The sequence below is a fragment of the Desmodus rotundus genome, chromosome 9, assembly GCF_022682495.2.
Source record: "Desmodus rotundus isolate HL8 chromosome 9, HLdesRot8A.1, whole genome shotgun sequence".
In the NCBI taxonomy this organism is placed as follows: Eukaryota; Metazoa; Chordata; class Mammalia; order Chiroptera; family Phyllostomidae; genus Desmodus; species Desmodus rotundus.
In genome coordinates, this window is record NC_071395.1 from 64,107,049 (window position 1) to 64,130,933 (window position 23,885).

At 41.4% G+C, this 23,885-nt stretch overlaps 1 protein-coding gene across 3 annotated transcripts in view; it reads right to left on the minus strand.

Moving 5' to 3' along the window:
- Nucleotides 1–23,885, minus strand: part of SPECC1 (sperm antigen with calponin homology and coiled-coil domains 1) — a 261,258-nt gene that overhangs the window by 86,633 nt on the left and 150,740 nt on the right. For all 3 annotated transcript variants that reach the window (XM_071219291.1, XM_071219292.1, XM_071219290.1), the window contains exons 8-12: nt 16,548–16,693; nt 15,333–15,433; nt 8,425–8,506; nt 5,959–6,115; nt 724–826 (exon numbers count right to left, since the gene is read on the minus strand). In XM_071219291.1, the coding sequence (XP_071075392.1) occupies nt 724–826; nt 5,959–6,115; nt 8,425–8,506; nt 15,333–15,433; nt 16,548–16,693 (589 nt within the window). The remainder of the gene's footprint in view (nt 1–723; nt 827–5,958; nt 6,116–8,424; nt 8,507–15,332; nt 15,434–16,547; nt 16,694–23,885) is intronic.

A 23,885-nucleotide genomic window follows, 5' to 3' on the forward strand; every position in this document is an offset into this window, starting at 1 on the left:
TAGTGAGGGCTGTGACTGAGGAGTCGCGGGCAGATCTATGGGAACCAGCCATGCTCAGTTTCTGATGAGATCAGGGTGGTACGGCCACAGACTTGGTTTCCAGATGTGAGCACCGACGACATGGTTTTCACTTCATAATTCATGAAATTAATTAACATTTGATGTACTTTGATCTTTGTGTACATATGAAACTTCATAGTGAAAAAGCTTAAACTTGTACCTTCTTGTCTAACTTTCACAGAAAACAAATAATTTTCTGGTAAACTGAAGTTCCTAAATTAAATGCGAACAACTCAAAGTAAAAAGAAATTTAGAAAGCTCAGGTATGTGGGACCTTTAGGTGAGTTAGGAAAAGGCACCCTTTTGGGGAAGATACTTCAGCAAAGCTGACTCCTTAAGCCTATGCAGCCTGCTGGGCGTCCTGGTTGGGGGTTTGGCTCTCCTCTCACAAAGGGAAGGCAGCCCTTCCCACAGGACAGAGAGCGTGGCATTTCACAGCATGGTGGGCAGGATGCAGTGCAGACTGGCTTTCAGTGCCACTGCCTCTCTGTCTGGACACATCGCCCAGACAGCAAAGCCTACCTGGCTGTCCAACATAGGAAACTGGAAAGATGACAATGACATGCCCACTAGCCTCTCTAAGCCTACACACACACAGAGCACTTCCTGGAACAGACGACCCCTGTCCAGAGCTGGCTGGAGCTGTCCTACATGGCCCCTTACCGCGTAGCCTTCTGTCTTCTTCTGGCACCACTTTAGCAGAGCGTTGCGCTTGGAGCCACCGTACTCCCGGGCCAAAGCAGCCAGAGGGTCTCTTCTTTCCACACTAGTTAGAAAGAAAGAAGAGCACAGAGTAAAGAGAAGATGTTAATTGTCAGAACCCTCAAATACATAAGAAATAAATAATTAGAATAGAAAAGTCTAGGTCATTCCAGTGAGATTGAAGAAAATCAGTCACAACCAAATCAGTCACATTGACAATACTCTGTTATAATGTCTCATGGTATGAAAGATAAATTAAATTATGTTTCTTGGCTATTGAATTCTAGAAAGATTTTTTTATTTTTAAATCTATCTGTTGCTCTAGTCATCTAGTCTTTTATTTATTTACTTAAGTACAGGATCATTTTAATGAAAGATACCTAAAGAAAAAGCACTTTCTATTTTTTCAGGCCACACCATAGCTACATGTCATTTAAAGGTAGGTTAGAAGGGCTGCTTATGGGGAGGTGATGGGAATGGAGGTGAAAGGCAAAAATCAATGAAGATGACTCACAGTCTAAAGGTGGCATAGTCCTGGTACGTTAACTGAATTTTGAGCTCCCATTTAGCCAAAGGAAGTGATTTTACCCAATACCATGGCATTCTGAGAATAAGAGTTTAAGTGCCCCCTCTTCGATTTCTCTATAATGGTTCTGTTAATGTGTAAGTTTTTACGCTACCTAAAATTACCCAAATTCTAGAAAGCGACCTCAGACCATATTGTTCCTTCCATGAAGAATGCAGGAGAGGGTTCCTACAATGGTTCGTCTGCCCCGGTGGAACATTCCCCACCCCTGGCTCGGTGTGCAGGAGTGCAGGAGCAGAGCAGCGGGCAGGACGTCTCTGGAGTAGCAATTGTAGCAGGCGACAGTTTAGGAGCAGTAGGATTTAGTCCTAGATGTACACATCATCAGGGCACAAGAATGTTCGTAGCAGTGTGGCAGGCAGTGGACAGGCCTGAGCACAGCAAGGATGATGGGCCAGTTTTAGAAGGTCACCAGGGCAGAAAGACTCAGGTGCCTAGCAAAGGGCAACACTGGGAAAACAAGAACTTCACCCTGAGGGTAACCTTTCCTCCCCTAGCATATCCCTGGTCATACACAGTTCAGGCCCCCTGACCTTTCGTATCACTGGACAAGCGTTTTGAACCATCCCCTGACGTGTTGCTAGTCATGTGGTAGACCCCCTTGGAGGAGGAACATGGGGCTGAAGAGTGGCCTTATGTGACTCCCAGGTGGGCCCTGGTGCTACCACCCCCTTAAGCATTAACCTTGAGGGATGACATCCAGGCCTCTGCCCTGTTTCAGCTCCAGGACTGGAAAAGCAGCAAAACCAGACAAGCAACACCATGCTGACCACAGGACCAGCTTCACTGACTAATGACCCCCTGACCTAACCAAACAGTGGAGACTATGACCCTGAGGGGACACACCTGGAAAGCTGATGCATATTAAATACTAAGGGCCTCACCCTGGGATGGCCCCCTAAACTCCCTGCCTTTAAAATCCCTCTCCAGAGGGGAGCACACCAGCGCCTTTCCCCACTCCCAGCCCCCCGGCAGGTTTTTCTTGCCTCTCCTTTTCTCCTAAGCTCCAAGGGCCATTTTCAGCCTCTGTAACTTGTTTCCTGAGCCCATTTCTCCTACGACTCACTTCTACCTCTGTGACTTTGTAAATTACCTTTATCTCATAGTTTGAGTCTTGGCTCTGAATTCTTTCCTAGCCAGAACTCAAGTACAGAGGTTGCTGAGCTGAGGTCCAACTTCCAGTAACAACTGCAAACAACTGTGTTTGCAGGAAAACAGCAGCACTTTTTATAATATTAAACATTGGAAACAACCAAATGTACATCAGGAAAATGGGTAAACTGTGGTGTATGTAATAGAATACTATATAGCAATAAAAACCAATTAATTGCATATGTATGCAATAACTTGAATGACAGTAGGAACAATTTTGAATTAAAAATCCCACAATGTTTCTATTTATACAAAATTGTAAACATGCAATTTAAACAATATATTGTTTATACCGTTTGGGTATACAAAACAGATGGCGAAACTGTAAAGAAAAGCAAGGAAACATATATAAAATTCAGAGTGGTAGTGATCTTAGAAGGGGGCTAGAAAGGGGCAGGGAAGGGATGTAAATGGAAGGGGCTGGTAGGAAATTTCAAAAGTGCTAACAGCACTGGCTGGTATGGCTCAGTGGATTGAGCACTGGTCTATGAGCTGGGATTGCTGGTTCGATTCCCGGTCAGGGCACATGACTGGGTTTCAGGCCAGGCCCCCAGCTGGGGGTGTGCGACAGGCAAACTGATGCATGTTTCTCTCCCTCTCTTTCTCCCTCCCTTCCCCCCTCTCTGAAAACAAATAAATAAAATCTTTGAAAAAAGTGGTAATAATTTTCCTTAAACTGGAAGGTAGGGTATCCAGGTGGATCTCCATTGTGTTGCTATTCCTTAAACCTTATACATATTTTATTATTATTTTGTACCCATCCAATATTTAATAAAAATATTTCAAATGATTTAAAAAGGAGTAATGGGATAGTTTTAGACCCTTGGCAATCTGAATCATGGTAGGGAGATTTTAAGAAAAACTTTATGCTTGAATTAAAATTTTTCTTGTGCAATCTGATGACTGCTTTTCCTTCTGTCTGACAAATCTGTAAACACAAATCCATGAGTTTCTGTGGTCAGAGCTCTGTTTGTGGCAAAGTTGTGGCAACTCTGCCTGTGTTCACTGTGCCTGTTCTCACTGCATTGCTTAAGAGTGGAATTTCTAGCCTGACAAGTTAGGGGATACTGAAATGAAATGTTTGGGAAAGACTTTCTGTGTGAACAGATGACTAAAACATTTACCGAACAGGTTTCTTTAAAGAATAGAGCTAACTAGATATGAATGCAAGAAAAATTAGTAATGACAGGATGAGAATTTCCAAAGTAATTTCTCCTGCCACTGGTTATATCCACGGTCTCACTGACATAAATGTAAAAATACGTAACAAATTAACTTCACTGATTTAAGCTTTCATGATTAAAGGTATAATATAAATAGCATATTGATACACATATACCCCTTTTGTATACATTTCTGGCATAAAGCCAAGAACAATTTCAGAATAGCATTAATTTTGGTCCTTAAAACCTGTTTTGATTATTTGAATCTCTTGCACATAAACAAGACCAATATGTAACACCTGGAGCTTTAAATTAAACCTATGAATGATGTGACTCCATCACTTTGGCCCCCAAAATAGACTACACCCAAAGATATGACAACAGCTGAACTTTGCAGACTTTTACAAAATCCTTTTATACTATTCATAATGACAGTTATAATATCTATTATAAAGCCATTACTCCTAAAATAGCCAATTCTGTATACTCATGTACCTACCTATTCTTAATGTTTATTGAGTGAAATGCTGTGTGTAGCACAACGCGGGTTGAGAATGATATAAAAATGTAAGATGAAGTATCTAATGTCTGCTAAATTATAGCCTAAATGAGAGCAGAGGCAGGCATATTATGTAACCATGAGTTATTGGGTTGGCCAAAAAGTCTGTTTAGTTTTTTCCATAAAATAAAAGACACATTTTTCATTTTCACCAATAACTTTATTGATTTGGATATTTTCGGTATGTTGCTATCTCCTGCTATTGGCTGCAGTGGGTAGAGGCCAGCGGTGCTGCTAAACAGCTTCCAATGCGTAACATGGCCCCACAGCAAAGGATTATTTGTCCAGAATGTCAATAGTACCAAGAAACTTCACAAACCACTTTTGAAACATTCGGTCAGTCACAGCACCTTCTCCATACACTGCACAAATCTTTTCTTGTGTTTCAGTTGCATTTTTACCTTTCTTGAAATAATAAAGCACAATATGCTGAAAATGCTGGGTATCCTCTTCCAACTTCAATATTAAAATGGCTACAGAAAAAGTCACCAATTTTGGTAAGTTTTTTTCAATGCACAGTGATGTGACAGCTGTACAATCTAACCAAACTGTTTTGGATGAAGTTAAAGACAACTAAATGCTACTAGAGCCATTGTACAGAAAACATATAATGGATTTTTTGGCCAACCCAATAAATACCCAAATAAGTGTAAGATACCAAAGGCAAAGAAAAGGGCTGTTGGTGCTACCAGGGTAGTTAGCTAAGACCTCATGCATCGTTTGACCTTGAAGGAGACGTGGTATTTAGGAGTGAAAGGACAATTCAGGCTAGAACCATGTAAGCAGTCAGAAATGCTTGTGTTATGTAGCAAAGGCCTTGAACAGAACAGGCTCTGATGGAGGAATAACTGGCCTCAGAAGCATGGACCAAAGTGTGGACACAGAGAAGTGGGAGGTGTGTGATGTGGCCTGTGCAGGAAGCACGTGGTGCTTTAAAAGACTGACTCACCATGGAGGGTGGACAAGTAGCTGGAAGATGTCACCAGGAGCACTGGAAAGGGAGGAGGTGGCAGACGTGAGAGCAAAGACAGGCCTCTGGGGTCTGTGTGTGCTCCACCTTCCACTTCCTCCTTCGCACATGGTTGAAGCACTCTCTAAACACTGACCTAGAAGTTCTCCTCCAACCCTTCTTACATGCCATTGTTTACTGTACCACTACCACCACACAAATCAGAAACAGAATTCTACAGACTCAGTGGTTCCCACCACTTTACCAAAATGAGGACAAACATCTTACCTTGGCAATGAAGAACATTCGCAACATGGCTCCAACCTGCCTTTCAGTTGCGATACTCCAACTGTCCACCTCCCAACCGATGTTGACTGGATGCCTATTGGACACATGCCAGAGTCCCTGCCCTAATGAAGCCCACAGGCTAGTCTACCCAACTACACCAGCCACCCTTCCCCAAGCCTGGATCCAGCACTCCTCACGATGGTACCAGCAGGCCCACTGGCAGAAAGGCTGCTTCTTCTTTCCAGCCTTCTTGATTTATCGACCCACAACCCCCTCAAGCACTTGCCTCCACTGCTCTTCCTGCAGCCTTTCTTTCACTCCGCGCAGTGCTATGTCCCCTCCTACTGCGGGCAGCTACTGTGACTTAATCATTTGCATTCAGGAAATATATGCAGAATATATGCAGAAGTGTATTTGACCATAACAGATAAAACAGAAGGAAGATTACGAAGTTATCGCCCAGAGTGTTTCTGATTTCTCACTGTTGACAACGTGGTACCTGAGTTTGCTTTGTGGTTTCAGGCCCCTGGGAGAAGTGCTCAGCAGTCGAGTGTTCCCAAAGCCCAGAGAGGGGGGTCTGCTCAGTGACTCAAGTGAGGGACTCTTACGGAGATAGGGGTCTGGTTTCAGGTCCTCAGCTTGTCCTTTTAGAAGATCTGTGTGAACAATAACATAACCTTCATCTCCTGGAGAAATGTGACTGGTCATCATACTTGTTTTCTCAAGTACAATACAACTCTCATTTTTTTCCCCTAGTACAGATAACAGGCACAGATATATATGGATATAGGTTGTGGATAAGTGATACAAATGCAAATAGGGAAATGGTATTTTCTAGAAAGGATTCTTCAGGTAGGATTAACTACATAATTCAAAGGGACTAATGCCAAATTAGTCCTGTGTTCAAAAGTTACTGTGAATTTCAGGATGGCACCAGAGAGCATCAGCCCTATGCCATTACCAGGAGTCTGTGCAACTGCAAAGGTCACATGCCCACAGAGCCAGCTCTGCCTCAGGTCAAGTACTCTGTTTTCATTGATGGGCATCTGAGAGAGAGGGCTAGCAGGAAGATGCCTAGAGGGATTATCAGGTCACAGATGGTAGCAGGGAAAAAGCTGGGAACCAAGAATTATAACTATTTTATAAGTGAAAGAAATCATTACAATCACAGGGCCTGACTTACTACAAATAAGTAAAAATAATTCCTTGAAGGCTCCTCTCTGCTGTCATATTAATCTGAGTCAAAACAAGTAATGAAACTGGTTGACTCCTCCCAATGATATTTCTTAACAGACCACAAAAGTATAGAATGGAAGGAAATTTCTGGATTGTCTAGTTTGTCTTTACAAAGGAAAGGGGAGATCAGAGAATTAAATGACTTGCTCTGTGCCGCAGGCAGAGCCCACGGTCACCCTCTAGGATACCAAAAATTGTCATGGAAGAAAATAATATTGGCCCCACTAATAGCCACCAATTATGGGTAATAAAATTGGGAGTGAGGCTAATTAGCTCAGAAGAGCAGAGAAAAACAGTTTATCTCACTAAAGAAAACAACATAAACAGCACATCAATCCCCTCTCTGCAGCTTCTGATGACCTCAGTGTTGTCAAGGCAGCCTGAAAACAAGCGATTTTCTCGTGTAATCCTTTTCAGTTTAGTAAACAGAATCGCCCAGGTAAACAGGTGCCTGGCAGGGCAGAGGGTGCATTGTCAATGAACTATTTACTTCAAGGCAATCACTGTTGAAGTCTCAGCGACGGCACTGACCTTGCCAGTTAAAAGAATGGTTTCTTTACACCAAGGGAAATTTTAAAGCTGGAGGAACAGAGAAGACACAAATAATACCAAAAGATCACCTGGTACACTTGGAAATGGTAAGATAAATTTCATGTCCTAGGTATTTTACTACAATTAAAAAAAAAAAAACTTGGCTAGATGCACAGTGCTATGTATGTAATCCAGTTATTCCCAATTTTACACTACAGAGCAAATGTGGAGAACTCAAATCAGGCCGTTTTCAATGCTTTGCTTGATGTCCCAGTGAAGCTTGATGTTTCTAGTGAAGGTTCTCTCCTTTGCACAGGGTGACGACCTGCTTGAGGCCACACTCACCCCTTCTGTGCTCTTCTTTCTTCTGCTGACCTCAGACTACCCACTGGTCTTCAGTCACCATTACCTTCTTCCTGGAGGTCTTCACTATGACTCAAAGTCCTACCTGAACCTTTATCACTTCCTTATGAAGCCACTAAGAGCAATCTCCAGCCTCCTTACCAAAAGGCCAAGCTGTAGAAAAAATTAGGAAAAATCCTAACCTGGTCCTTGAGCTGTTCCAAAGCTGTAACATCCTCTGAGGTAAATGGCATATCTGCATTTCTGAGATGAGGGAAGCACGGTACAGAGAGGTGGAATAACTGGGCCAAAGCCAGTCCCTATGTGGTAGAGCCAAGATCCAAACCCAAGCTGTCCTACTCCCATGTTCCCCCTTAGCTGCTACTCCGCAGGGAGGGCCAGTGGGAGTGGAGAGGTGATGCAGTAAGGACTATGGATTACAGCTGCCACATCACCATCAAGATGGGAATTTTAAAAATATGTGGAAGAGGATTATACTCAAAGACAAAAATATAAGAAGCCTATGTTAGAAATTATGGAAGCAAAGACCTTCAGAATCAATTAAGATTTTTTTCTTAAAATACTTTTAAAGATATTCTCCTGAGATTCAGTAAAAAACAAACAAACAAAAAACTCCCAAAGTCTGACACTTCTCCCCCACACACGCACACTGAGAAGTGCAGCTAGCAGGAAATAGGATCTAGTAATGTTCACAATACACATACATTTAGAGTCTGAAACTGTTTGGAATAAATGCTGCTGATTTTTTCCTATGCTCAGTTTCATGCAAAGAAAACAAGAAAAGTTAACCCCACAAAAAAGTAAGTCCAAGTACTTCATATTTAAGACAATTTACCTGAGAGGGGAAGCTCTGGAAGATCCAAGCGCTGAGTCACTCCTCTGCTGGCAGGCCGCACGCTGCTGTAAGTTGAATGCCTCTAAAAACCAAAGGGCACACCAGCGTAGGTGGACTTGCACACATGGATGTACAACAGTTCTCAAGCTCACTGGACTCACCAGGGGCAGCTTTTAAAACAGCTTATTAGTTTGAATAGATAATGAATGCAATTGGCACAATTCTCAAAAGGGCCAGAAAAGACATAATAGTTAAAAGAAAGTCTCCCTTTCATTTCCATCACCTAGTTCTTCTCCCTGTGGATAATTATTATTGATCAGCCTTGTGAATATCTTCCTGGAATAGTCTGTGTATATTCAAGGGTATGTATAAAAGTACTGTTTTTAAATGGCCAACAGATGTACTGGGTTGTTTGTTTTTTTCTGTAAGATGGCTCTAGTAGTGCATAGTTGTCTTTAACTTCGTTCAAAACAATTTGGTTAGATTGTATTGTGGCAGCTGTCATATCAGGGTACATTAAAAATACTTATCTAAATTGGTGAATTTTTGTGCAGCCTTAATATTGAAGATGGAAGAAAATATGCAACATCTTTGGCGTATTATGCTTTATTATTTCAAGAAAGGTAAAAACACAGCTGAAATTGAAAAAAAAATGTGTGCAGTGTAGGAAGAAGATGCTGTGACTGATTGAATGTGTCAAAATGGTTTGTAAATTTTCGTGCTGCAGATTTCTTGCTGGATGATGCTCCACAGTCAGGTCGACCAGCTGAAGCTGATAGTGATCATACCACAAGGGAGACAGCCAACATACTCAAAACATCCAAATCAATGAAGTTATTGGTGAAAATGAAAAATATGCCTTTTATTTTACAGAAAAAAAACAAACAGACTTTTTGGCCAACCCAATATAAGAATATGCTCAACATCATCAATCATCAAGGAAATGCAAATACAACGAGAGATCACCTTACAGCTGTCAGGATAGTCATTATAAAACAACAACAACACAGAAAATAACAAGTGCTGAAAGATATGGAAAATTGAAAACCTTGTGCAGTGTTTGTGGGTACAGTAAATGGTGCAGCCACAATGAAAAAGAATAGGGAGGTTCCTCCAAAAATTAAAAATAGAATTACCATATGACCCAGCAATCCCAGTTCTGGGTATATACCCAGAAAATTTGGAAACAGGGTCCTTAGGAGACACCTGCCCAGCCAGGGTCACTGCAGCCAAGACGTGGAAACAGCCTGAATGTCCACCAGTAGATAAAGGGATTAGAAAAGTATATTTATTTAGCTTCATTAAGTAAGTACTATATGTGCACTGATTATTTAAATTTAAAACAAATCATTTCAATTATCTATTGCTGCCTGATAAGAAACCCACAGATCTTTGTGGGTTAAAACCAATTATTCATTTGCCCATGATTCTGCAACCTGAACTGGACTGGTGTTGGGAATTGTCCTGTTTGGTTTCAGGAGCTGCAACGCCACTAACAGGCTAAAAGGCCCACGGCTAGGGGACCTTGGGACCATAAGCTAGTAAGGAGACAAAACTTATCTTCCTGGCAAGGGTGCAGCTTCTGCCCCCTTGACTTCTCCCTGCTTGGCCCCTGGAAGATGGCTGGATAGTCAATGACAGGTAAAATTCATAAAGGAAGTAACAACCTAAGACAGGCACAGTTGTGAAGGGACCATGAGGGAAGGACTTAGGGGATTGTGGAGGAGGGACAAAAGACCCTCACCCCTCAGCTTTGTCATAGCCTGAGTCCTCATTCTATCTGTAAAAAGTCCCCTAATCTCTTGGCTGCCTTGCTTCCCCTACCTGATTCAGGCCTGAAACAATGCTGAAGGGGAGTGCAGCCCTGTGCAGGAACTGGCGGTTCCAGGTGGGGTGGGGGAGAATCAGGCCTAAGAAAGAATGCATAAAGTCCTGTGAAACCTGCTTTGCTAAGAATGTACTCAAGGGTCCAAGCATAAAATAAGTTTGTTTCCCAAGGTTTTACAGCTGACTGGCACCAAGACCCTGTCTACCAGACCCTGACTCAAAAGGATCCCCATGATCCCAGAAATGTTATCTGTAAACCATACCTCCTTTCTTTGCTATGCATCCCTATGCAAGCTAAACTCAATAGAAGCCCACTGAGAGAGAGGTTTGACACCTTTCTCCTCTGAGAGACTGGTCAGCCTTTCCTCCCCAAGCAGATCATATCTTGGCAGACTTATTCTCATCCGTGGTGGCTGGGGTGGCTGTGGGGGGGGAGCCCCCCCCACAGGCTGGCAGTGACAGTTCTTCTTGGCCACATGGAGTTTTGACATGGGCAGCTCAGCTAGGACTGAACTCCCAGGATTCCGAATGAGGTGGCTGGAAGGGCTCAGGTCTGGGCGGCCCTCTCTCTGTTCATGTAACTTTTCTCTCTGAGAGTGTATTTGATTGTTTTTTTTTTATATCATATCTGGTAACCAAGAGGGTAGAAGTGGATGCTGCAAAGCTTTCCGAGTTCCATGTCCGTAAGTTACACAAAATTATTTCTGCCACATTCTGCTGACCAAAGCAAGTCAAGGAGCTAGACTAAATTCAAGGGGCAGAGAAGGAGCCCCTTCCACTGGTATAGGAGTAATCACTAATAGCCAATTTTTCTGACACTCTACCATTAAGCATTTTGCTTTTGTTTTACCTCAGTAAGATCTCACAATATTGTTTCCAATAAAAGTGCTTTGAAAAAAAAGAAAATGTGGTATTTCCATACAATAAAATATTTTCAGTCTCAAAAAAGAAGGAAACCCTGTCACATGCTACAATATGAATGAACCTTGAGAACATTACGTGTCATGCTGGCAGGGACAGTACTGGTGGTGGTGTGGTCACAAAGCTGAATCTAGATCTTGACAGAAGCGGTAGCCCTAGGCAGGCACTTAGAAAGACTCCCTGATTCTGGCAGAAATAGAAGTGCCACCTTTGAGATATTCTGGGAACCTTTTCTGAAGCACAGTGCAGACTAGAGCCTTCTGTTCCAGTCCTCCCTGCATTAAATTCCTTTCTGCTTTACTAGCTAGAGTGATTTCTGATATTTGAAAATTAATCATGATATACTCATACAGAAATAGCCTCTTAAGTGGGCAAATATTTGTAAAAGAATTTCACTATTGTTTTCTTAAGTAAGTTTAATCCAAAATAAGCTAAATGCCCAACAATAGAGGGGTGTTTAAATAAATCACTGTACATTAGGTACCTTTAAAAAATGATTTCTCCAAATACTGACATTTAAAAATGTCTCTGATTTAGTCTTTCATTAAATAAATATATACTGAGCTTTCACTATATAACTATATGCCAGCCACTGTTCTAGACAAGAGATATAATAGTAGTCAAAATCAATAAAAATCCTTGCCCTCAAACATTATATTCCAATGACAAAGTGAAATGATCTAGTGTCTGAATAATACAATTTATAAAACTTACCCTCCCTACACAAACACACTTTTATGCCAAAGAAAAATGTCTAGAAGGGAATACAAAAAGCCACAAATAGTAGTTATTTCTAGGACTAAGGTAAAAGGGAGATTTTTAACTTTTCCCCAGAACAGAAATTTTTGGGAAAAGATACTTTAAAATCACCACTAAAGTAAAAAGTTGGTAATAATCCCAAAGTCAACCATCAGTAGAATTAATACAACAGAACACTATACAGCAACAAAAAATAACAAACTGCTGCAACGCATGAATGAATCTGACAGGCATAACACTGAACAAAACAATCCAGTCAGAAAAGAAAAGCTACTGTATGATTCTACTTACATGAAGACCAAGATCACTAAAACCCAGCTACAGTGACAGAGGTCAGGATGATGATTACTCTTAAGGGACTAGAGACTAGCTGGTGAGCTGCAGGGCCTCTGAGGTGCTGGAAGGGCTCAAGGCATAGGGGATGCATGGTGTGCACGGAGGCATTAGGGCCCTCTTTCTCAGATGTGTGGACCCACTGTGCATAAGCACAACCAAGTGCTGTGTGGCACCTGCTGTGTGCCTGCTCATAATGGCCAACTGTGAAACCTTTAGGAATTTTGCAATTATTGAAATTAAACTTATGAACAGCAAATTAGACACTCAAAACTCAATGCTTCCTAATTATCTTACTACACAGTACTACTGAGGTATTTATACTTACTATTATTTGTACAGTAGAAATACTATGTAATTAAGAACCCAGATGGAGGTGTAGGTAGACACACTGAGCCTCCTCGCACAACCAGAACTGACAGAAAATCAAATGGCAAGGAAGTCCGACACCAAGGAAATAAAAAATAAACATTCATCCAGACTGGTAGGAGGGGTTGAGACGGGCACCTGGGCGGAGAGGACTCGTGTTGCCGTGGCAGGACCGAGGGACCAAGACTGGCATTGTGTGGGACGAACAGGGCAGGCAGTCTGACCACTAGCAGACCCTGCGGCCCCACATTCGCGCACAGATAAACAGAGAGGGTCGGACTCAGAGTGGTAGAGAATGGGGCAGGCAGAGCAACGGGTAGCATCCCTCCGCCCCACATTCGCACATAGATAAACCAAGACAAAGAGCGGGGAGCGAAGCAGACTGCGCAGCCCAGGGCTCCAGCTCAGGGAAATAAAGCCTCAAACCTCTGAGTGAAAACACCCGTGGGGGTTGGGGCGGCAGCAGGAGAAACTCCCAGCCTCACAGGAGAGGTCATTAGAGAGACCCACAGGGGCCTAGAGCGTGCACAAGCCCACCCACTCGGGAACCAGCACCAGAGGGGCCCAATTTGATTGTGGGTACTGAAGGAAGTGACTAAAATCTGGTGGAGAGTGGAGCAGGCGCCATTGCTCCCGCTCAGCCCCTCCCCTACGTACAGGCTAAAATGAAGGCTATGTTAAGAGAAACAAAGGAAAATGTACAGGGAACCAATAGTGAGGTGAAGGAAATTGGGACTCAAATCAATGGTGTGGACCAGAAGGAAGAAAGAAACATCCAACCAGAAAAGAATGAAGAAACAAGAATTCAGAAAAATGAGGAGAGGCTTAGGAACCTCCAGGATATCTTTAAATGTTCCAATATCCGAATTATAGGGGTATCAGAAGGAGAAGAGGAAGAACAAAAAATTGAAAACTTATTTGAACAAATAATGAAGGAGAACTTCCCCAATCTGGCAAAGGAAATAGACTTCCAGGAAGTCCAGGAAGCTCAGAGAGTCCCAAAGAAGCCAGGCACAAGGAGTAACACACCAAGGCACATCATCGTTACATTACCCAAGATTAAAGAGAAGGAGAATCTTAGAAGCAGCAAGAGAAAAGGACACAGTTACCTACGAAGGACTTCCCATAAGACTGTCAGCTGATTTCTCAAAAGAGACCTTACAGGCAAGAAGGGGCTGGAAAGAAGTATTCCAAGTCATGAAAGGCAAGGACCTACATCCAAGATTCCTGTATCCAGCAAAGCTATCATTTAGAATGGAAGGGCAGATAAAGTGCTTCTCAGATAAGGTCAAGTTAAAGGAGTTCATCATCACCAAGCCCTTATTATATGAAATGTTAAAGGGACTTATCTAAGAAAAAGAAGATAAAAAATATGAACAGTAAAAATGACAGCAAACTCACAGTTATTAATGACCACACCTAAAACAAGAACAAGAGCAAACTAAGCAAACAACCAGAACAGGAACAGAACCATAGAGATGGAGATCACATGGAAGGCTGTCAACAGGAGAGCAGGAGGGGGAGAGTAGGGGGAAAGGTACAGAGAATAAGTAGCATAAATGATAGGTGGAAAATAGACAGGGGGAGGGTAAGAATAGTGTAGGAAATGTAGAAGCCAAAGAACTTATAAGTATGATCCATGGACATGAACTATAGGGGGGGAATGTGGGAGGGAGGGGGTGTGCAGGATGGAGTGGAGTGAGGGGAGGGGGAATGGGACAACTGTAATAGCATAATCAATAAATATATTTAAAAAAAAAGAAATACTATGTAATGCACATCTCTTTTCAATGGCATGTTCACTGGTGTCATAGAGATAGCCTGAAACTGGCAATGATGGTAATATTTATACCACAGAAACTGTCAAACAGTACAAATCTAGGTTCTGCCCCTAAAGTGCCAGTTGTTAAACATTTAAAGAAAACTAGTATGGGGACTCAATTTGAATAAGTAAAAATGAGGCATGGCCTGTTTCAGTTTTATTAAATAAATTTGATGATTATTATAAAATAATAATAATTGTTATATTTGGTTTTATATGTAAGGTGATGAAAGATACCTTCAAAGGCAAAAAAGTAGAAAAACAAAAACAAAAAAATTTGGAGATCCAAAACAATATACATAGCTACTAAGGACACCAGGAAAATGGCATCTGTTAATAACAAGATCAATCTTAGCTCAGGAGGAGCAGTGTGCTGAATGTTGTTTGTAACATCAAAGCCCTAGTCTTAGAAAATGCCATGAAGCTTTGGTCTAAAACGTTCAGAAGACAGCACAGGTGATAGGCTGCATCCAGTGAACTCTTCAGAATTTATAAATTGTAAATATTCTCTCTCTCTCTCTCTCTTGGGCATTTTGAAAATTCTTTTGAGAAAAACAACTAGTTCAATGTTCCTTTCTAATATAAATTAGAACCTTCATTTAATTGAAAACTTCAAGAGTGTCATCTCATGGAAAACAAAGAGTTGACAAAATTTTATGAAGTTTATAGTGTCTCTCTTGCACCTTTATTAGGCATCGAAAGTGTACATTTTAATGAAAGTTAAACTATTATTTTAGGCTTATTAAAAATGATGTTTAGCAGGCCTCAAAAAATGAAGCAATTGGTTTTTACTTCCCTTCTGTTGCTTGTGTATTGAACACTGTATAATGTGGGGTGGCACTGCCCACCGGCCACACACACGAAGCTCTTCCAATACCTGCATGGGAGAAACAGCGGCCGCTGGGGCGGTCCTCACTGGTATTCCACTCAGGGGGCTTCTGGGGGTCTTATGGACAGGAATACTCTGTGCAGCTCCACCTGCCAAGGGATGGGAACGTTTATACGTCACTGAGTTCAAAATAGCAATAGTTCTTGACTTGTTAGTTTTTGGTGACTAAAAAAGTATCCCGTGCTGCTAATAAAAGTATTATGCATACCATTTTCTTCTCATCTGGATAAGTGTAGAATTGGGGAAGGACAGGAATTAAGTAAATGGGGCTGGTCTATATAGGACACACGAAGAAAAAGAAAAGACGTGTAATAAGGCTCTTACGGCAATAAGGAGCAGGAAAATTCTTGCAGAAAACATTATGTTAATTCATTTCCCATCTTCATAGACTGAATGAAGTCATTGAGATTTCATGTCTTTCAATAATTGTAGCCTACTCTTCATCTAATACGGCTGCAAACTATTTGACCAGAGATAACCAGGTACATCCTAAGATTACCTAGTATTAGAGTGTTCCAAAACAAAAAGCATATTTGTTGTAGTCAGGTGAAGAATTATATTATTATTTTGGATAAATGCACATTTTTTTCTGTTTACTGTATTTATGGGTGTACAGTATAGATATGCACTTTTCTCATATATGTAGATAACAGTGAAGAAAGGCAACTGTCAGTCAGCCAGACATTTCCAAAAAAAGGTGGGAGTGTACTAAGTTCAGGAATGACAGACAGATCAGCACAGGTGCTCAGGTATAAGACAGGACCAGGCACAAAAGTCTAATTGCCTGTTGCAAGATGAGGCAGGCTGGGAGTAGCAATGAGAGAGATGAATGCAAGGACTCAGTGCCTCATTTCCTAGGAGATGAGGCCTATGGCTGACTCTGCTAGTTCTCATCAGACTGTAGAGGCAAATAAAATAGCAGCAACCTGAATTTACTGGGCAGAGAGGCAGAAAAGGGGGCAAGGCAGGATGAGGTAGAAAGAGGAGGCTGCATTGTATGTGAGCCAGAGTCCCATTGTTGCCTCACTGGAGCTTTGGCCAGGCTGCAGCAAGTCTCTTGTACACGGCAGCTTCATGTGGAATAGTCTAGAAGAACCCTTGTGCTTGCAGCAATTTGGGGCTAGTGTGGAGTAGAGATGGGTTTGATGTTTGGGGCCCTGGCCTGAATTTGAGTTTTGCTCATAAAACAGAACGATTAAATACCTGGGCGTCCCAAGTCAAATGACTTGATAAGGGACTTGACGGTGGTTGCAGGCTCCAAAGGTGTTGGAGATGTTCTGTTGACACAGACACCATGCCACCGGCCAGGAGCATCGACCTCCAAGGGCTCTGACTCTTCATGCACAGGTCTGCAGGGCAAAGAGCAAATGAGATTGAAAAAGAGAGGGGAATGCTCCACAGGGAAAAGACATGGATGGAAACAGAGCCAACAGGCAGAAAACACAGCTGGAAGGAGAACCCCAAATTTAAAATCCTGTTTTCTGTATCAGCTTTGCATCTTTAGGAAATAATGTAAGTGCTGCTGTCAATTTTTATCAGAGCTGTTTTCTTGGGAATGGCCAGAAATAGTATTTTAATATGTAGAGTGACATTAGCTCTTCGAAAAAGAATGTGAATCTATTCTGCAAACTGGAAAAAATATGTACAAATGTTATTCATCATAAATATTTAGCCTACTATCTGTGGTGACTACAGTAAATTGGCTTGTCAGTGTGTATTCCAGCCCCCAACAAAGGTGGGAAAGTGGTATCTCAGGACTCCCCTGCAACTAGAAGTCCAGATGGGATTTAGGGTCTATCAACCAGAAAGATGGGAGCAAGGCCTGGAGAGGGATCCAAGGTGGGGAGGGGAAGCAGGGCACGGGGCATTCGCTATGCTGAGACAGATGGCGGCAGAGGCAGCAGCTCCCTGGCAGCCTGATCCTGTGCTGTGACTTTGGGCGTTGTTCCTGGAAGCTCAAGCTAGACTGTTTCTTCAACCCTCCCAACAATGCTGCAAGCCATTTAATGCCTGTCTGCTTAAACCAACTAAACTATGATCTATTTGTACAACAGAATCCCAGGTCATACACTGTTTGCCCTTCCCGAGTGAGAATGGTAATAGTATTCTGGAATAAGTAATACCACAACTCTCCATAAGGCAAAGCTTCTCCTCTCACCCAAACTTTCCTGGGGAGTTCTCAACGTGGTTTCTAAATTCGAGCACAGACACATAGAAGGGTCTTTTAAAGACAGATCACCTGATTGGATCCTCTCATGCACAGCTTCTTCATCCAGGGGACTCAAGCATGTCGTTAAATCTCCTTGTGAATGATTTCCAAATCTTCTCATTTCTAAATCACTGCTCTTTTTATTTTATCAAATTGCCACACAGCTGTTTTGCAAGATGACTAATTTATGAGAATGGCTCAAAAAGACTATTTCTGGCAGTGTATTTTAATAAGGTCAGTGAGAGATTAAAATATTTACTTACTGATCTTTTTGAAATTAATCTACTCATAAGCTTCTGCAATTGAATTTACTTGTCCTTAATTCTCAAAGCTTTTTTCCTGTTGATCTGTAGTCAGTGTGAACAGAATAAATTTAAGTGAAATGGAATTTAAAACACATAAATCACACTGCTCTACACTCTTGTCTCCACAGCCCCTTCTTTTGAGTGAAAAAAAAAAAATCAGTAAACTGATGACATTTTTGGAAGAAAATAGTAGGCATTTCAGAAACTTGTAGGGGGATGGCTTTAAAATTTCTGTATTTAATGGGCTTGGTTTTTCTAGTATTTTCCCCATTGCGTTACGTAGTACAAAATCAGGAGGTGTATATACAGAAACAGGTACAATCAGGTTAGGTATGAGCAGAAAAATAATTTCCTATTTCTGTCACAGCCATTCTCAGGAAGGTCAGACACAAAGTAGACTGTCCTCTTACCAATCCATTTAAATAACTTGGTACCTCATTGTGGTTTTAATTTGAATTTCTCTGATGATTAGTGACATTGAGCATCTTTTCATATGTCTATTGGCCACCTGTATGTCCTCTTTGGAGAAGTGTCTACTTAGGTTGTTTGATCATTTTTAAATGAGAGAACACCTCACACCTGTCAAAATCAACAAACAAGTGCTGGTGAAGATGTGGAGAAAAGGGAACCCTCATGTACTGTTGGTGGGAATGCAGATTGGTGCAGCCACTGTGGGAAACAGTATGGAGTCTCCTCAAAATATTAAAAATGGAACTGCCCTATGACCAAGCGATTCCAGTTCTGGGAATTTACCCAAAGAAACCCAAACACTGATTTGAAAAACTATCTGCAGCCCTACATTCACAGCAGCATTATTCACAATAGCTAAGACATGGAGGCAACCCAAGTGCCCATCAATAAACGAGTGGCTAAAAAAACCTGCGGTACCCCTCTACAATGGAATATTACTTGGCCATAAAATGAACAAAATCTCACCATTTGTGACAGCACTGATGGACCTATGGGATTAGGGTACTAGGCTAAGTGATATAAGTCAGAGATGTACAAATACCATCAGATTTCACTTATATGTGAAATCTAAAGAACAATATAAACAAACCAGAAACAGATTCACAGATACTGAGAACAGACTGATGGTTGCAAAAGGAGATGGGGGTTGGGGGACTAGGTAAAAAACATGAAGGAATTGAGAAATTCAGATTGGTAGTTACAGAATATGGGGGTATAAAGGAGAGCACAGGGAATATAGTCAATAACACTGTAACAACTATGTGTGGTGTCAGGTGGGTACTAGAAATACCAGGGGAACACTCTGTAAAGTATGTGATTCTCTAACCACTGTGCTGTATGTACACCTGAAACTAAAACAAAATAATATTGAATGTAAACTGTAATTGAGTAACATTTTTAAAAAATTAAGTAACTTGTGCCCTGGCTGGTGTGGCTCAGCAGATTGAGTGGCAGCCTGTGAAACAAAGGGTCGCTGGTTCGATTCCCACTCAGGCCACATGCATGGGTTGCAGGCCAGGTCCCTGGTAGGGGGTGTGTGAGAAGCAACCACTCATTGATGTTTTTCTCCCTCTCTTTCTCCCTCCCTCCCCCTCTGTCTAAAAATAAATAAAATTTTAAGAATTAGTAACTTGCTACCAAAGGGCCTTGGAGAAACTTAGGGCACCCCTTCCTCAAAGGAAAATCATTTCTAAAAATTCATTTTCATTTCATTACCTGATAATTTATTAAAAATGAAATGGAAATCCTTCATCTGCTGAGGAAGTCCCTTTGGTTATCCAAGTTTCTTTATGAATCAAAATATCAAGTGGAAACTCCATTAGAAAATTGCAAGATTATAAGAACCAATTCCCAGTCCTCCTGCCTCCAGTTGGTCAGTCTGCTTGGCTAGAAAATGAGTCAGCATGAGAAAACTTGCACATGAAGTAGATTAGAGAAGCTACTGGTCTCAATACCACCGTGTTATACAATAGTTGTGCGTGTGTGCACAAATGTGCGTGCATGCAGATTCACAAAACAAAGCCTGAACTGAAGAGCCATATAAAAGTTATTAAGAGCAGCACTATTGGTTTTATTAGTACTTTCATCATAAACAGGCTTGAAAATCACTACACTAGCCTATCTTAGAATTACTTGGGATCAACCAGTAACAACCCCAGCAATAAATGAGATACACTTGACCTTGACCATGGGTTTGAACTGCACGGATCCACTTAATCAGGGGTTTTTTTTTCAATAAATACATATAGTACATATAGAGAAAAAACATATTTCTCTAGTTTACTGTAAGAATACAACATGTAATACAGTAACATATAAAATGTGTACTAATTGACTATGTTATTGGTAAAGCTTCCAGTCAACAGGAGGCTATTAGTAGTTAAGTTCTGGGGGAGTTAAAAGTAATGCGTGGATCCTTGAATGTGCCACTAATATCAGTGTAGTTCAAGGGTTAACTGCATTACATTTCCTCTGGCTCAAGGAAGAACTCTGTATTCTATAAAGAATATTAAGAAATGTTTAGCCCTGGCTGGTATGACTCAGTGGATTGAGTGCCAGCCTGCAAACCAAAGGGTTGCTGGTTCGATTCCCAGTCAGGGCACATGCCTGGGTCCCCAGTGGGAGGTGTGCAAGAGGAAGCCACACACTGATGTTTCTATCCCCCTCTTTCTCCTTCCCTTCCCCTCTCTCTAAAAATAAATAAATAAGATCTTAAAAAAAATAAAAAGAAATGTTTTAAGCATACAGACAGGTATATGACAGCAAGTATATTTAAAAAAATGGCAAGGTACCAGTGTTGGGTAGACATGTGTTCAAAGCTGGCTATTCACCTCTAAGACAGAGGCTGTCAGGTCCAAGATCAATCCAAATCACCCTAAAATGCAGCTTTTGTGGTTCATAAACACAACTGAATACCAACATGCAATCTTTCTTTCTTTCTTTTTTTTTAAGACTTTATTTATTTAGTTTTAGACAGAGGGAATGGGAGGGAGAAAGAGGGGGAGAGAAACATCAGTGTGTGGTTGCCTCTCTCGTGCCCCCTACTGGGGACCTGGCCCACAACCCAGGCATGTGCCCTGACTGGGAACCAACCCTTTGGTTCACAGGCCAGTGCTCAATCCACTGAGCCACACCAGCCAGGGCAACATGCAATCTTTCGATAAGCCTAATGCATTCCCTTTTCCTATAGTACTTAGCTTCTTTCTTCAGGTGTATCTCAGAGGAAGCAGCTGCCCTTGTTCCGGGGCCATGTTTAAAACAACAAAAATGAGGTATGTTTCCACCTGCTACCAGCATGTAAAACTATGACGATGATAATTTCCACAAGAAATTATGTAAATGACATAACTCCACAGTAAGTACCATGTGTCTTAAAAACACTATCTAAGGGGATTTTCCACAAAACTCCATCATTTTAGAATAAAAATTTGACAAAGGTCAAATGGCTTGTAAATGGTGAATCTGGAATGCAAATACAGCTCTCTTTGATCACGCCTTTCTCAAATTTTCAATAGTGCATGGGTGTGTCCTGTGAGAGGCTTACAAGGGTTCTTCAAAAATCTGGTGTTATTTCTTGGTTAATTTCATATAACATATATTTAAGAAAATAGTACCCATATTTATTTTATTGCTCTTATTTTAATGCAGTAATATGCTCTTAGGAAGTGGCAACCCATACCTGAGAATGACAGGCCATTTAGACAAGGTCACGTGGTACAGGAGATGTGTTTTCCATGGACCATGTCAGATACTCACTGACTGCTGGCTGGTGTACCTTATGTATCTTTCATTATAACTTAAACATATACATGCGCACATATGTCTGTGTCTTTTATTTCTAAAAAGTTACCTGATCTCTCTGAGGCACTGCTTCCTAGTGTGGTTCTGGAAGGGTCTATAACATCAGTTTACTACAGCACTTACCTCATCATAAAGGACACCCCTTTGTGTTGTCTGTTTTGATCTAAGAACACGTGATTTCTTTTTAAAGTATTCAAAGGCTAACTATGTTTGGAGAACATCATATTGCACTCCTGCTACCTTCTCAGTTGGCAGATTAATGCTTGAAAGAAGACCGGTCATGTTAATCACGTTTACACCACGTCTTTCCAAAGTTCGTGAAGCCCAGTGCCAGGCCTGTCCCGGTGCTGCGGAGACCTACTTCCCAAGACTCACCTGTACCCACCCAGCTCTCCAACCCTATGCCTCCCCACCTGGTGCTCTGTTCCTTTAGTGTCCTGCCTTTCATGTTCCTTTGTGCCTTTGCTTCTATGCCTTTATGTGAAACGTAATTTTCTCAAAATATTTCTTATTGTTACCTACAAAGCAAATCTAAAAGAAGTTTGTAGCTCTAGAGTGAGACAAATTAGTAAGTATTCTGTCTCCCAGGGCCCCGTGTCTTGAGTTTCACTTTTGAATTTCCACATAAGCATATACATGACAATAAAAACCAACAGATAAGGTGGTAATCGGAATATAAGCATCTCAATTTCCAACCCCAACAATAAGAACCAAAGAAATACGAGATCTGCCTGGAAAAAGTCCAGACATTGTTAATATAACAAAAACAGTTTGCACAACATCAGTGTAACCTGGCAGTCAAGGAGAGTGGACTGGAATGCGCATGCCTAAACAATGACAACATCACCGTACTAGTCAGTGGGGTGGTAAGACACCATTGAGTGAGCATGTGCACTGTGGCCATAGCATTCAAAATGATTAAGAAAGTAGAGCAAACAAATCTGTACCAAATTTTGCGTTAGGCTTGAACATTCCTGCGTGGAAACTATTTGATGATTCAGAAGTTCACAGCTACAGGCAACTGGTGATCCGCTGCCTCATCACAACACGCCCACTCACGCATCAGATCTTGTGCAGTTTTTTGGCAAAACATCAAGTCAACCAGGTAATTCAGCCCCGCTAGCTACGATTTGGCACCTTGTGACTTCTGGCTTTTCCCAAAACTAAAATCACCTTTGAAAGGGAAGAGATTTCAGACTGTTGATAAGATTCAGAAAAGTATGACAGGGCAGCTGATGGTGTCTGGGAGAACGGTGTGTGAGGTCCCAAGGTGCCTACTTTCAAAGTGACTGAGCCATCATTGTCCTATGGACAATGTTTCTTGTATCTTGTATCTTCAGCAAATGTCTCTATTTTTCATAGTACACAACTGGATACTTTCTGGACAGATCTCGTACATCTTAAAAATCTTTCTTCAGTATTGGAAACTACAGAAAGATATACCACCTACTTGCCTTAGGCTTTGAAGAATTTCTGCTACAAAGAGAGTAAGGGGGAAAATATGGAAAGAAAATACTAACGGTTTATCCCCAATTCCCTTTCAAAGAAAACAAAGATATGGGACCCTGCTCAGGTCCCCAGTACTAGCGGGCAGGGCTGGGAGCAGCACAGGACACCCAGACAGCACGCAGAGCATTCTCCCTGCAGGGGACCAGCAACATGCGAAATGACTGTCCAAGGGGCTATGGATGGTTTATCCCAGACACAAAGGACAGTAGCAAAATGGGGCAGATCAGAAAGCCTCAGTATGTGCCCTAAAACGGACAAAAGGCCAAACAAAACTAGACCTAGAAAGCTGGCTCCCACATTCCATTCTCACCAAACAGAAGAACTGGACAATAGTGTATTTCTTTTGGTAAGCCCGGATTCCTCTACACTCTGAACTTCCATGTCTCTGATATGTAACATAAATGTGCCTTAAGAGTCTTCCTTCTAGTTTAAGATGTAAGAAGATATTTTAAAGTAGTCAGCAAAGTGAGTATAGATCTAAGCATAATCCACAGACACTGCTCTTGGGAAAATGCCAGGCCCTATTACACTTTTACCCATTTAAGCAAGAAAAAAGATGGGCATAACCATGCCTTTACCTATGAATATATTTCATAATATTAATGAAAAGAATAAATCAACTCAAGGGAGAACAGATATTTATAAATTTATGACAGGAAAATAAATTAGATACTTGATAGCATCTGCCTTGAGATTACAAAAAAATTCAAGAAAATAATAAAGTATATAAAAGATGACAATTTTAAA